The sequence below is a fragment of the Marmota monax genome, unplaced genomic scaffold, assembly GCF_021218885.2.
Source record: "Marmota monax isolate L192 unplaced genomic scaffold, Marmota_monax_Labrador192_F-V1.1 WCK01_AAM20220418_F8-fsc00064, whole genome shotgun sequence".
Classification (NCBI taxonomy): Eukaryota; Metazoa; Chordata; class Mammalia; order Rodentia; family Sciuridae; genus Marmota; species Marmota monax.
In genome coordinates this window covers 10,418,505-10,433,885 of record NW_026694542.1, presented here as the reverse complement: position 1 = coordinate 10,433,885, position 15,381 = coordinate 10,418,505, and the positions used below count along the sequence as shown (strand labels likewise).

The following is a 15,381-nucleotide window of genomic DNA, read 5'->3' as shown; positions in this document are numbered from 1 at the left end:
TCCAGCACCTAGAAGTCCCTAGTTGTTAAAATATAGAGGTATGATGACATGGACCAACTTCTACACAAGTCGCCCAAGAGTGACCAAAGTCAGTTTCTACTGGGCAAATGCCCCCGCCTACTCGCTCTCACACGCTTGTTTCTCCCGCCAAAGTTGCGTCAGTCTCAGGTTCTCACCAACCAGTGCCCTGATTGGAGAGCGGACAGGCACTAAAGCCCATTGGGCGCCAGCAGCTCCGGAGGGGCGGGGAAGCCAAAGGCATTTTTGCCTCGTCCGCCCCTACCCCATTGATGCGCGCCCCTCCCCCTGCCGGAGGAATGGTAGCCCAGCTCTAGCCCTGCACCCTCTGACCCTCAGGCCTGAGGTGTGGCCTCGGGGCCACCCCCGCAGCAGAACCGGGCACTCGGCCTCCCCCTGAGCGCAATTAGGCCCAGCCTTTTCGAGCCTTGCACTGGGAGGCACCCGCCCCGCAGCGGACCCCCAGGCCTCCCTGCAGCACCCCGTAATGCAATCCACTGGGGCGGGGGCGGGGGCGGCGGCGGCGGCAGCGGCGGCAGCGGCAGCAGCAACTACGGCAGCGGCGACGACGGCGGCGGCTGCGGCCACGGCATTACTGCCCCAATCTAGAGACATCCAAAAAGAGGAGGAAAATGGCTCCAAGCAGGGACCGCCTCCTGCACTTTGGGTTCAAGGCGACAGTGAGTGATAGAGGATGGGAGTTGGGTGGTCAGAAATGATGTGTGAGCCAACCCCGGGTACAGGGGAGTTAGTGACAAGCCTAGGGTTTGAGAGGACTAGGCCAAAAGCTCTGGTTCTGTGTGGGTAGGTGCGTGCCTGTTTGCCCTCTGAGGGGAGGAGAAGGGTTCTGGGCCAAAAGGGGGCTCCGGTGCGGTGTGCTGTCCTCCTGCTTTCCTCTCCCTCACGAGTCCACGAGCACGCGCGCACTCGCTCCCGCCCCACACCCCCCCTACACAAACACATAGACACTTAGGCACTTCCCTGCCTCGCCTTCTCCCGGTGGGCTGGCCTGCCTCGGAAGCGGGAGGGGGTCGAGCCACCACCGCCGCCGAACTCTGTCTGCTCGCGGGCGCACGTCAGGGGCTGCGCCCGTGGTGGGGGAGGGGTGGTCTCGCACCGCCGCCGCGCGCTCCTCCCCCTCCCCCGGCGTTCCGAGGCCCGGGCGGCTCTGCCCAATGAGGAGCGGCGTTGCTGGCAGGTGGGGAGTGTTTTTGTTTTGGGTTGAAGTTGAGGCTGAGGAGAGAGCCGAGCTAGAGACGAGCAGTCGTCGCGGCCGCTGGAGCCGCGGGAGGTGGCGGAGGCCCCGCAGTAGCCTAGAAGTCTCTGCTGCCCGTCGTACACCCCCTGCTTTTCCCCTTCGCTGCCCGCTCCCGGTCCCGGAACTCTCGGGCCTGCCCTGGGCCCCTGTGTTTGCACTCCGCACGCCGCAGCGCCCGGCCCGGGCCGCACCCGCCGGCCCCATGAGGAGAGACGTGAACGGAGTGACCAAGAGCAGGTTTGAGGTATGAGCTCGGGGGGGCTCGGGCAACGAGAAAGGCCAGCCCCGCACTCCTACGTTGAAACGTTCGTTCGCTCCTCTCTGAGCCTCCTCCCTTGCCTGGCGCCACCCACCACCGGCGGGGCTGCCAGCCCTCACGACCCTTCTCTTGACCCGAAAGCCAGCGCCGCCCGGCTTGCCTAGCTCTCCAGGGAGCACGCCTGCTGCCCCTTGCCACCGAGCGCCACGGCGGGGGATTAGCTCTGGCGCCCTAATTCCCCCCTCCCCCCTGATCACTCAGTTTTCCATTCTTTACACACCCTTGGCTTGCCTCCTTCCATTCGGTAGGAAAAACATCACGGCTCCCACCGGCCGGAGCGAGCTTTTTCTTCCTGCCACTTTCGTGGATCGTTTCCCATCGGTCGAGCTGAGAAATGACCGATGAGGGACCATTTCTCGAGTTTAAGACCTTGATTAAACTAAGGCAGTGGGGGTAGCCGACTGGGATGATAGAGGAGACTGTGGGTTTTCGGTCCTGTGTTGAGTTTGAGTATTGTTCGGATACTTCCTCTTCTTTCCGTTTAGTCTGGACTTTTGTAGCTCATTGTTTGTGGGAACCCTTAGATGTCTATGTGGTTTGAGATTGGGACGAAGATCTGAGAGACTTGAAAATCCTTTGGGGTCTTGTGGTCTCCTAGGAACTTTACCTCCTCCGGTGATCGAGGTTTATAGTTGGTCATGGAATTGAGAAATGTAAAGTGTCCAAGTATCTTTAGAGAGTAGTCACCAAGTGGGGAAGGCATTCCTTTGAAAGTGAAGTATTGTAACTACTGACGAATTACAATAGTATAATCATGTAGAGGAAGATTGATTGAGAGGATAAGAGAGAAAGAAACGTATACAACAAGAAGAAGAGTAAATCTTATCTGGCCTTTTCTGGCAGAGAATCAGGCTGACCTGGGATCACTCACGGCTCAGTGTACATCTCATTTGGTGATTTTCTTCGTTTTCACTCAAAAGATGAAATTGTAAGAGGGTAAGACAAAAACTTTAGGAAACTCACCAACTCTGTGCAGAGGGTGAAATATCTTAATTAAGGGTCTGCAGTTTAGTCTGTTCATTTCTTTAAATGCTTGCGATGAAAATATTTGAAATTATCCCCAAAGACTAGATAGGATACATTTGGAGGAAGTTTAAGCTACAGTGTTAAGTTGTGGATGAGAAGTGGGGAAAATTAAAGAATTATTCGCCTTAGAGTTTTTTGTTTGTTTGTTTTTGTTTTGTGGTACCAGGGATTAAACCCAGGGTCATTTGGCCACTGAGCCACTGAACCACATCTCCAGCCCCATTTTTATATTTTATTTAGAGACAGGGTCTTGCTATGTTGCTTAGGGCCTTGCTAAATTGCTGAGTCTGGCTTTGAACTTGCTGTCCTCCTGCCTCAGCCTTCCCAGTCTCTGGGATTACAGGCCTGTGCATGCCACTGAGTGCAGCTTGGAGTTTTCATATAAAATTTAATGGGGGGCAGACTGGAGATATAGTTCAGTTGGTAGAGTGTTTGCCTCATCTGCACAAGGCCCTGAGTTTAATCCCCAGCACCACCAAAAAAAAAAAAAAAGGGAAGAAGTATTAGATGTTAGTATTTGATGTTATCTCAGTAGGATGTTATGTTGCTCTAATGTACAAAGCCCAGACTAATTAATGGTGGTTTCATATTCAGCATTATTGTGAAAGTCCAGAATGTCATTAAAATTACTGAAGAGACATTTGTCAGTTAAGAGGAATCAGAAGTACCAAATCCTGAATATTAAGTGGGGCTTAGATAGCTTTTTTTTTTTAATATTTATTTTTTAGTTTTAGGTGGACACATATCTTTATTTTATTTTTACGTGGTGCTGAGAATCGAACCCAGTGCCTCATGCATGCTAGGTGGGCGCGCTACCACTTGAGCCACATCCCCAGGCCAAGATAGCTTTTTGCCACTGCAGGTAGTTCTTTTATCATTTTTCTGTCCACTTTAGGTCGTTGAATTGTTGGAAAGAATTCTCTTGTGGTGTGTACTTAAAAATTACATTGCTATTTCCTGTTTTTGTTATAGCTTTACAGTTTTATCTGTAGTGCTGGCATACTAAAAATAACAAGAAAATTTATTGCTTTATTAAGTGTAGCTATTTACCTTGATTACTATGTAGCAGGCAGCTAAGTCTTTCTAAATATGATCTGAGAAGGTGAAAAGAATAAGGTGAGAAACCTCCTTTACTTTTACTTCTGTGCATCATAGGCAAGCACTGCCCCACTGAAACACATCTTCAGCCTGAACCTTTATACTTACTGTTCATGATTACAGTGTTTATAAGCCAAAAATTACTCAATCAGTATGTGAAGTGTTCCATGTCAGAATAAAATGAATAATGTCTAGATGAACTATTAGAATTTTCAATATCTGAGTATTTCTTAAAACTACTTACCTCTTTGTTGATCTAATTTATAAGTAATAAGACAACCAGTCAATTGGACTGTTATTATTTTATTTTTTTGATACTGGGGATTGAATCCAAGGGTGCTTAACCACTGAGCTACATCCCCAGTCTTTTTTATTTTTTATTTTGAGACATGGTCTTGCAGAGCTGCTTAGGGCCTCACTAAGTGACTGTGGCTGATTTCAAACTTGGATCCTCCTACCTCAGCCTCCTAAGTTGCTGGCATTACAGGCCTCTTATAAAGCAATAAATTTATTGAAAATATTTCAAGTATTTACTTTCAATAAAAGATATAGGTAAATAAAACAGGCTTTTCATGTCTAAAACTTTTTTTTTTTCGGTGGGGTACTAGGGATTAAACCCAGGGCTACTTAACCACTGAATCACATCCCCAATCCTAAAACAGTTTTTTTTTTGGGGGGGGGTATTGGGAATTGAACTCAAAGGTATTCGACCACTGAGCCCCATCCCTAGCCCTGTTTTGTATTTTATTAGAGAGAGGGTCTCACTGAGTTGCTTCCTGACTGCTAAATTGCTGAGGCTGGTTTAGAACTCTAGATCCCCCTGCCTCCGCCTCTGGCTCTGCCTCCACCTCCCAAGCCGCTGGGATTACAGTGCGCTGGCGTGCCCTTCCCTAAAACAAGATTAAAAAAAAATTTTTTTTAAAGTTGTAGATGGACATAATTCCTTTTATTTGGTACTGAGGAACGAACCCAGTGCTTCACACATGGTAGGCAAGAGCTCTACCACTGAGCCACAGCTCCAGCCCCAAACACCTCAAAATTACAGATTGCTTTTTAAATAGCTGGTAATTTTTATGATTGTAAATAGTTGATCTTTGAGAATTTTTCTGAGTGCAGGAAATCTTATACCTCACTGTTTTTGCAAATAATAATGACTAATTTCAAATAGCAGTTAGGCCTAATACAAAAAGAAAAAATTTGGCGGGGGGGGGTGTATGAATAACTGAAACTTATGATCTTTCCATAGTTGATTCATCTTATAGGAAATGTTTTATTCTGTATGCTTTTGAATGTTGTAACTGGAGGCCACATGGTTTAATCTCACGGGCATAGAACTGCAGTTAAAAAAAAAAATGGAGGGCTGGGGCTGTAGCTTAGTGGCAGAGAGCTTGCCTAGCATGATGCATGAGGCACTGGGTTCGATAATCAGCACCACATAAAAATAAGTAAAATAAAGGTATTGTGTCCAACTACAATTTTTAAAAAATATATTTAAAAAAATGGAAATTAAAACTAAGTTTGGCGCTGTGGCACACGCCTGTAATCCCAGGGGCTGGAGGAACTGATGCCGAAGGACAGCGAGTTCAAAGTCAGCCTCAGCAACAGCAACTGGGGAGGTGCTAAGCAACTCAGTGAAACTCTGTCTCTAAAAAAAATACAGAATAGGGCTAGGGATGTGACTTGATGGTCGAGTGACCCTGAGTTCAATCCCCAGTATCAAATATTTAAGTAAGCCAAGAGAGTGGCCAGATATGTAGCACTCTGTAGAATAGTCAGAGTAGATGTCTATTCTAGTTAAAAGAAATCTAGAGATGTCATTCTTTCCTCTGTTACCTTGGCATTAAATATATATACAATAAATATCCTTTATACGTTGACAGAATATGTTAAACTGTGTTAGTCACTTAAATGGAATTCATCATTCAAATACTTACAGTATTACTTATAATGAACTTTTTTGGCCAATTTTGATAATTTCCTTTCAAATTTAGTGATAGTTACTGAATGCGTCTCACCTGGACTGAGCAAAATGTTTTACCTCAGTTATTTCTTTTTGGTTGGGTGGGGAATTGAACCCTGGGCCTCATGCATGCTAGGCAAGTGCTCTACTACAGAACCACATCCCCAGCCATCTCAGTTCTGTTTCTCACAATTATGTTTTCTAGTTTTGGAAAGTGAGGGCCTGATATGTGTTCAAGTTCAAAAGTGGGAGAGCCAAGATTTCAGTCTGCATTTTTAAAAATTCCACTCTTTATCCTGTTCTGCATAACTCACCATAAAGCCCATAAAATGTGTGGGAATGTGCTTTCCTAAAGTTCTTCATCCAGTATATTTAGTTTTGTATTTGCTCTAAAAAGAATGAGTGTACCCTTTATTTTAAGTGCATTAAATAACATTATCTTAACATCCTATGGGAAATATCTAGACGAGCCCTCAGATTCAAGTTTAGATTTTTTTCAGTTAAACTTTTTCACTTTGTCATACTCTTAATAGCTACATTTTGACTCTTGAGGGGGAAGTTCTATCTTTCTTAGGGCTCATTAAAAAGCCTGACATTTAGGGGCTGGGGTTGTGGCTCAGTGGTAGAGCACTCTTTGTAGGCTCTGGTTTCGATCCTCAGCACCACATAAAAATAAATAAAATAAAAGTATTGTGTCCAACTACAACTAAAAATAAAAAATTTTAAAAAGCCTAACATTTTAAAAAAATGTCATAGTGGTAATATTAGCTGACATCCACATATCATTTTAAAATTTAATTTGTGCCTGGAGATGTTAAGTCTCATGTAAGTTAGGAAGTAATATGCTCCAAGTAATATGCATTTTAAATCCATGTTTGTTACCGTTATTCCTTATATCTCACTGCTTTTCTTGTAAATCTATAATATCACATGTTCTGTAACACTAGGCTGTCATAGTTCTTTTCCTGCTTTCTTCATTTTGTCAATTCAATTTATCCAAAATAATAGAAGTCATAAAAGGTGGCATGCCAAAAAAAAAAAAAAAACTACATTGGGAGTTAAGAGACCTGGATATTCATTAATCTCAATTTTTGCCATGGACTAACTGGGATTTTGGTTATTTCTTTTCACTTCTCTGACTTGTTATTTCTTTTCATTTCTCTTCTGCATTAGAATTAGAATAAATCATTCAAATAACTTTTGTTCCAGAATCCTATAAATTGTCATTGTTCTTTTCCTGATACTGGTAATTGAACCCAGGGGAACTCTACCACTGAGCTGCATCACCAGTCCTTTGTTTGTTTGTTTATATTTTTGAGACAGGGTCTCACTGAGTTACTCAGGCTGACCTTAAATTTGTGATACTCCTGCTTGCTTCTGATTTAGCCTCCCACATTGCTGGGATTATAGGAATGGTACCACTGTGCCTGGTCTTGAATTTGCAGAGGCTGGCCTCCAGTTTTGATCCTCTAGCCTTAGACTCCCTAGTAACTTGGATTATAGGTGTGCCTCACCTCACTGTTCTGTTTTTTGTTATTGTTTTTGAGGTGGTGTTCTCCCTATGCTATCCAAGTCAGCCTCCAAGTCTTGGGCTTAAGTAATACTCCTGCCTCAGTCTCCTGAGTAGCTGGGTTTATAGGCACCAACAAAGCTTAGACTTGTTTCATTCTTTAAAAATCCTTACAGTTGGGGCTGGGTTGTGGCTCAGAGGTAGAGCGCTCACCTAGATTGTGCGAGGCCCTGGGTTCGATCCTCAGCACCACTTAAATAAAATAAAGATATTGTGTCCAACTACAACTGAAAAATAAAAAAAATATTTAAAAAAAATCCTTGCAGTGGGACGGGCACTAGTAGATCCAACAAATTTTGTTAACAAATTGAAAACCATTGTCTAATAGTCTTTACTGTGCAAAAACTTTGGAAAATTATTCTTGATGTTTAAATTCTATATTCTTTGATATAATCTTTTTTGGATGATTTTCATTCATTGATTCAGTATTTCTGTTAGAGAACGAACACTTTTAAAGTTTTGTACTTTTATGTTTTAATCTTCATTTTATTTTATTTTTTTCATTATTATTATCAGCAGCAGCAGCAGCAGCAGCAGCATCTGGTACTGGGGATTGAACCCAGGGCCACATAACCATTGAGCCACATCCTTTTAATTTTTATTTTGGGACAGGGTCTTGCTAGGTTGCTCAGGGCCTAAGTTGGTGAGGCTGGCTTTGAACTTGTGATCCTCCTGCTTCAGACTCCTCAGTTGCTGGGGAAAATCTTTCTATTTTAATCTCCACAGTTGTTTCAAATTTTGGTCTCATTTTTCCTTACTAATTAATAAGTACCTTTGTTATAGGCTGAGGATTTCATTCCTGTTCCTTAGATTACTGTTTCCCAACTGGTGACAGATTGGAAACTGAGTTGAAAATTTTAGTAATCTAACTAGTATACTATTGTGGTTTTAGAAGGGTATTTTTAGATGTTCAAAGTAAAATATTCCATGACACCAGGAAAATCTAAGGGAGGGAAGGAGAAGAAAGAATGCCCTTATGCTACCAAATTTAGCTGTTTCTGCATAGTTATCTTTACACCGATTTGCTATGTGATCATTCAGACTTAGTGAATTTTTAGATTACACCCTCACCCAAATGCATCCAACGGTGATTTTATAGTTTTATGTCTCAATGCATTTGAATTCATTTAATAAAATGGTTTTATTTTACTCACAACTAACAATAGGTGGTGATACTGAACTATGCCATAGGATTTTTACTTGGTTTCAGCTTCAAAAACAAAGCACTTTTGGAGTCTTATATTTTTATGTTTTAGGTCACTTATCAGTGCAAATTATATATTCAAATATATTAAAATGTAATATATACCAAACAAATTTCCATTAGCTTTTGAAGACTTTCTGTTAAGAGAATGACTTACTGGATAGTTATTTTTGGAAAATATCGAATAACTATTACAATAGGCATGTGAGTTACAAATGTTTTTTTAAAATATTTTTTTAGTTGTAGATGGACACAATACCTTTATTTTATTTGTTTATGTTTATGTGGTGCTGAGGATTGAACCTAGTGCCTCACACATGCCAGATCAGCTCTCTACCACTGAGCCACAACCCCAGCCCTTGTCTAATGTTTTTTCAAATTGATTTTATGATTACCTGTTGACCTTACTAAGCTTTATATCTGACAGTTGTAAATTTTGAGTAAAAATTCCTGACATTAAGGACAAAACAAGAAGAAATAAATAAAATGTACTTAATTCAGTTTATTTTTGCTCAGTTTCCTAAATTGCTGTAATGTTAAAATCACCTTTTAGATCAGGTAGGCAAGGACTTGGTAGATATAAAACCAGTACTGGCGATTTCTTCTTGTTTGTCCTTAATGTCAGGAATTTTTAATCAAAACTAAAGAAGGGAAATAGAATTCCATGAAAGGAAGTAGTAAATCAATTTTAGATATTACTTTGGTGCTAAGTCAAAAATTATATCTAATAATGTGGAGGTGGAGCCTGGTAGTATATCAAATCCTTGCCCAAACTTAATACAACCAAATGAACTAGATAAAGTACTGCAGTGTTTGTTTTTTTTTTTTTTAGAGTGAGAGAGGAGAGAGAGAGAGAGAAAGAGAATTTTAATATTTATTTTTTAGTTATCGGCGGATACAATATCTTTGTTTTGTATGTGGTGCTGAGGATCGAACCCGGGCCGCACGCATGCCAGGCGAGCGCGCTACCGCTTGAGCCACATCCCCAGCCCGCAGTGTTTATTGCTGTGAATTTCTGATCTACTGGAGAATGCCAGCTGATATAATTAAGTAGTCATTTCAAAGAGTAAACTGGAAAATCATTCTCAGTTTTACTTAAAATTTACATTAATAAGATGCCATAGGTCTAGCTAATCTGGATGTTCTATGTTTGCAGAGTAAAGAATTTTATGTGGCAGGAGAAGTAGGCAAAAAGAAAAGAGAAAGATTTTTAGAAGACATGTTAAATGTAGAGTACCTATTCTTATGAATATATGAACCTTTGTTTGATAGGCCCAAGGAAAGTAATCAACTCACTGTATCCTGAATTGCTTTTATCAAGAAAAAACTTGTTTTGTTTTTCCCTCTTTTTCTTTAGTAGTGGGTGAAGAAAAGGAAAAGGGTGAAGGGTGATTTGCATTTCCCACCAGGTGAACAATTTAAGTGTTAGCAAGGATTTCCAGAGATCTGTGTTAGAATATATCCTTTTTGTTAGGTGTGGTGCCTGACATGGACCTCTAGTTTCAGCTACTCAGGAGGCTTAAGCAAGAGGATCATTTGAAGCCCAGGAGTTCAAGGCCAGCTGGGGCAACATAGTCAGACCCCCATCTCTAAATAAATAAATAAATAGAGTTGGGAGTATAGCTCAATGGTAGAACTCATTCTAGGTACAGTTCTCAGTATCAACAAAAAGTATTCTGGACAGGGTCTTGTTGTGTTGCCCATGCTGGCCTTGAATTTCTAGGCTCAAGCAATCTTACTGCATCCCAAATAGTTAGAATTTCAGGTGTGGTCATCATGCCTGGCTTAAAAAGTACTCATATTCATTTGTATATTTCTGTACATGTATATGTTTTAGTGAAATTCTAGTGTTACTGGTACCTAGGTGACCTTGGGTAAGTTACCTCTGTGGACATCCATTGTCTCGATTCTCAGTTCCTTCTGTGAAACTTCTGTGATCTTCTAAACATATTAGATGGTCAGTTATTGCTATTGTTCTTAAATTACTTTATTTCTAACTGCTAGTAAAAAAAAAAAAGCCCATTAGCTTTGTAATTTTATCTTACACTGCTTTGGATTTCTGCTTGTTTGTTTGTTTTAGTTGTAGGTGGACACAGTGCCTTTATTTTTATTTATTTATTTTTATGTAGTGCTAAGGATCAAACCCAGTGCCTCACCCGCGCTAGGTGAGCACTCTACCACTGAGCAACAACCCCAGCCCCTGAATTTCTGCTTGTTTCTACCCTGAATTCTAATAAACAAAAAAACTAAGGCTGACAGTGGGGGAAAATATCTGCAGTATAAGCTGACTGAGTAACATCTTTGCCATGGGAGTGAGAAGTGGATGTAATGATTGTGTGATATAATGGAGTTTGGTGTGCTATGATTCAATTTCATAGGATTTATGCAATTTATATTTACATACAGAACCTATTTAAGAGCATTAGCTTTGAAGTCTGAGGCTGAACTCTACTTTGCTAATCACTGTCTTTTATGACCTTGGACAAGTTATTTAATCTGTTTCAAATTTTCAGTTTCTAAAAGGGTATAAAATACTTTACTGGATTATATTAAATTCTATATGATGATTGTATAGCATTTAGCAAGTTGTTTACTGTACAATAAGAGCTCAATAAATGATGCCTATTAATATGTTGTGTAGAAATGTTTGTAAATAGACTTTTTCAATTTTTAAAAGAACATGCAATTTAAATACAGAATCCTTTTACAAAGGGGGGAGTACAACCTATCATTTCTTTATTCATCTGATTCAGTTTTATATACTAGGTTTATAAAATAAGAGTATCTATGTGTTTTAATCAGTATAGTTGAGCAATAATAATTTACCAGTGTTTTAATCTGAAGTTTACTCCAGCTATTATTGTACTCGTTGTTAGGCAAATATGGGTAAATGTCTCTTAAGTGGAAAATCTGGCACCAAATTGTAAATTGACATTTACCTAGAAACTGATTGTTCTTTCTTTTCTGATTTGTAGAAAATAGTTACAACTTTTTTTTGTGACTGAACACAGATAAGAAGAGATATATTTATTTTTTTAAAAAGGTTAGTGTTACTAGTACCCTTACTAGGTTTTTGAAAACTGCATATTGTTCAGGTAAGGAAGGCACATGTTGAAAAATATTCATCACAACTTACTTCTGCAACCCACATATAGAAAAGAAAACTGGTATATTTGGAATTCTCCTTGGTTAATTAGAACATTTACTTAATGCTATAACTTTCCTAGCATATTAACATTAATTATAACTGCAGGGGGTTGGGAATATGGCTCAAGCGGTAGCGCGCTCGACTGGCATGCATGTGGCCCGGGTTCGATCCTCAGCACCACATACAAACAAAGATGTTGTGTCCGCCGAAAACTAAAAAATAAATATTAAAAAATTCTCTCTCTCTCTCTTTAAAAAAAAATTATAACTGCAGGATAAGAGGCTTCATTAATATTCAGTATTCTTAGTCACAGCTGACTCATGTTATACAAAGAAGCTTTCCAAATCTAGATATAATTTTTTAAAGCCCAACAACAACAAAAAATTGCAACTTTACCGAGGCCAGCATATTCCTTAAGAAAGAGTCATTGTATTTTATTTATTTATTTGTCTGTTTATTTATTTATTTAATATTTATTTTTTAGAGGTAGTTGGACACAATACCTTTATTTATTTATATTTATGTGGTGCTGAGGGATCGAATGCAGGGCCTCACATGTCCTAGGCAAGCACTCTGTTGCTGAGCCACAAACCCAGCCCTATTTTATTTTATTTTTATTATTTTGGGGAGGATAGTATAGGGCTTCTAACCCAAGGTCTCACACATGCTAGGCAAGGACCCTAGAATAATTATATTTAGATTATGTCTCAAAAGGTAGATTATAGGCTTTAAGGGCCATAAATTTCATCTGGTTTCTCTTCTACAGAGTTTGGCCTATATATAGGAACCAAGATTTCAGAGCCAGGCTTGGTGGTGCACACTTGTACTCCCAGTGACCTGGTAGGCTGAGGTGGAAGGGCAATTTAACAAGACTGAATCTCAAAAGAACAGAAAGGGCTGAGAATGTCACTCAGTGATGAGTGTCTCTAGGTCAATTCCCAATATAGAATGAAAAAAAATTTTCTTAAGGGATCTAATCTTAGTTCTACTACAAACACACATTGAGCCTTGGGGGAAACCACTCTTTTTACAGCTTTAAAAGAAGATTTTCATAATCTATTTCCCTATCATAATAGGAATTGGATTAATGTTAGTTAAAAATCAGATCTCAAACTCTTGCTTGTTACTAGTGCCCCCTAAGTTAAGGGAACATTATTAAGGAGAGATAATTAAAACCAAATTTCATTCATTATTTATTGTGACTGCTGTTCCTTCTAGAGATAAACAGGTAACATGGATGATCTTCACAATTGCCAGTGACACAATTCTCATCTCCTTAAACTACCTCATCCTTGGATTAGGAGTAAATCTGGAATTGAGTGTTTCATATAAGATCCCTAAGAGATAGTAATATAAATTTCTGTTAATTAAACACTGGGATAGGAAAGACAAAGGTGTCTTATATTTGCATCCTGAACTCCAAGGGGAAATACATTTACATACCATGCATTTAACATATTATAAAATCAATACCAATCTTCTCAAGTTCTTATCTTGGATATTTTATTCCTAGAAACAAAGCACATTATCTGATGTATAGGTATTTTATTTACCTCATGAAATACATTCTGTTTCACTAATAAAGCTACCATAACACACTAAGCTGCCATTAAGCTATCAAGAACAAATATGTTTGGATTTCATCTGACTTTGTCTAGAGATCAGAAAATCAAAGTACAGAAAACCAGGTTATGCTCTTAGAAGGTGTTTACTTAGCATATACTGTGTGTCAGATTGATAGGTGTTGGGTGTACAAAGGTGCTCCAAGATATTGTCTCTACCTTGAGGAGTTAGTTAGGAAGAATTACATGTAAGAAAAATAATCTAGTATTCTGGTAAATGCTGTGATAGATGTATAGGAAAGTGATAAGAACCATTTTTCATGAGAAGTTTTATACTTTTTTTTTTATCCTCACACAGCTTATATGAAATACATTACACTTTAGTGCTTTTAAAAGAAAATGGTGGGGGGGCTGGGGTTGTAGCTCAGCAGTAGAGCACTCGCCTAGCACGTGTGAGGCCCTGGGTTCGATCCTCAGCACCACATAAAAATAAGTAAATAAAATAAAGGCATTGTGTCCAACTACACCTAAAAAGTAAATATTAAAAAAAAAAAAGAAGAAAGAAAGAAAGAAAATGAGGGGCTGGAGTTGTAGCTCAGTGTTAGAGCGCTTGCCTAGCATGTATGAGGCCCTGTGTTCAATTCTCAGCACCACATATAAATAAAGTAAAATAAAGGTCTATTGACAATTAAAAAAAGAAATAAAATGAGGGATTGGGTCTGTAACTCAGTGGCAGAGTCTTGCCTAGCATGTGAGGACTGGGTTTGATCCTTAGCACCACATAAAAATAAACAAATAAAATAAAGGCATTTTGTCCATCTACAACTCAAAAAAAAAGAAAATGAAATCCTCTTAAAGAATACTGGCATTTAGTTGGGTGTCAGAGTGCATGCCTCTAATCTCAGTGCCTAGGGAAGCTGACAGAGGAGGATCACAAATTTGAGACAGCCTCAGCAACTTTGTAAGATCCTGTCTCAAAATAAAATAAAAGGGATGGAGGTAGCTCAGTGGTAAAATGCTCCTGGGTTCATCCTCTGTACAAAAAAAAAAAAAAGGGTGATGTGACTGCAAGCCACAGAAAGCTACAAAACTAGAGGAGGCAAGGAATGGAGTCTCTCCTAGAACCTCCAAAGAGTTTGTGGCCTGGCTTATACCTTGATTTTGGCCCAGTGATACTAATTTTGGACTGTGGCATCCAGAGCAGTGAGAGAATACAGTTGTGAAGCCAAATAAAAAAAAGAAGAAGAAGAAGAAAAAATTACAAGTTTGAATTACTTTCTCCATAGATACAAGAGAAAAGATAGGTGACTTTTTACTAGTAAATTCTTTAGTTTTAGTGATACTGTTACCACTTTTTACCAGTGATGAGTCCTTGCTTCCCCAATGCCAAAGTATAACACCAGAGAAGCATGCGAGGCAAGTTTAGAAGCTTTATTAAAGGATAGCAGAAAAGACTTCTCCAGGAGGAAGAAGGGGACCCAAGAGGTGGAATAGGTCGAAGGGCCAATGTGTTCCCCTTTTTATAGCTAAGGTCTTCTTTCAGCTTTCCTGCATTCCTGTCCTTTGTTCTGTTATCTTTCAGTGATGGAATGTAGGTGGGAAGGCCCAAAGGGTGGGGGACAGGTGGGACAAAGGAGTAATCTGGGCAGGAAGGACTTTTGGATTAGCATCTTTTAAGTGAAATACCTTTGAAAATGAGCCAATCACTGTTTAAGAACTAAATGTTCAGGTTTAATAATTAAATCCCAAATGTTAATAAAACTAAAATTGAGAACTTCAAATGTTCAGTTAGACTACTTATCAAATATATCTGAATTTTCTAAGCTGTGTCTTTATACCTTCTATCTAGAGACCTACACATTTTTAAAATATTTAGCACCAATATCTTATCCTCTATGAAATATTCTCTGATCCTTTCTTTTAGAGGGCATCTCTTTCCTACTACTGTTTTAGATAAAGAAGAATTTTAGATAAATAAAGTATCTGTTTTGCTGGAAGCTGCTTCATTAACATTTCCTTGGGATGGGCTCTGGGCCTTGGGAACATTAACATTTCAGTTTCCCAAGTGCTGCTCTGCTTTTCCAGGCTCCATTCTCAACTTGGCCTTCATTTTCTATTTTACTCTATATTAGACACGATTTACCTAACTATACTAACTACCTATCTTTAGATCTGACTTCAATACTTTTTTATTTTTTTGGCACTGGGGATTGAATTC

The 15,381-nt window shown here is 39.8% G+C and overlaps 1 protein-coding gene across 3 annotated transcripts in view; it reads left to right on the top strand.

The window, feature by feature from the left end:
* Nucleotides 1-565: 565 nt before the first annotated feature.
* The window catches only part of Fbxl20 (F-box and leucine rich repeat protein 20), a 111,072-nt gene continuing 96,256 nt past the window's right edge, over nt 566-15,381 (top strand). The window contains exon 1 of one of the 3 annotated variants that reach the window (XM_046420600.2): nt 566-698. In XM_046420600.2, coding sequence (XP_046276556.1) covers nt 651-698 — 48 coding nt within the window. In that variant the 5' untranslated portion in view covers nt 566-650. Of the gene's footprint in view, nt 699-1,039; nt 1,521-15,381 lie in introns of those variants that run through there. The other 2 variants (XM_046420601.2, XM_058571578.1) reach the window with 2 other exon arrangements.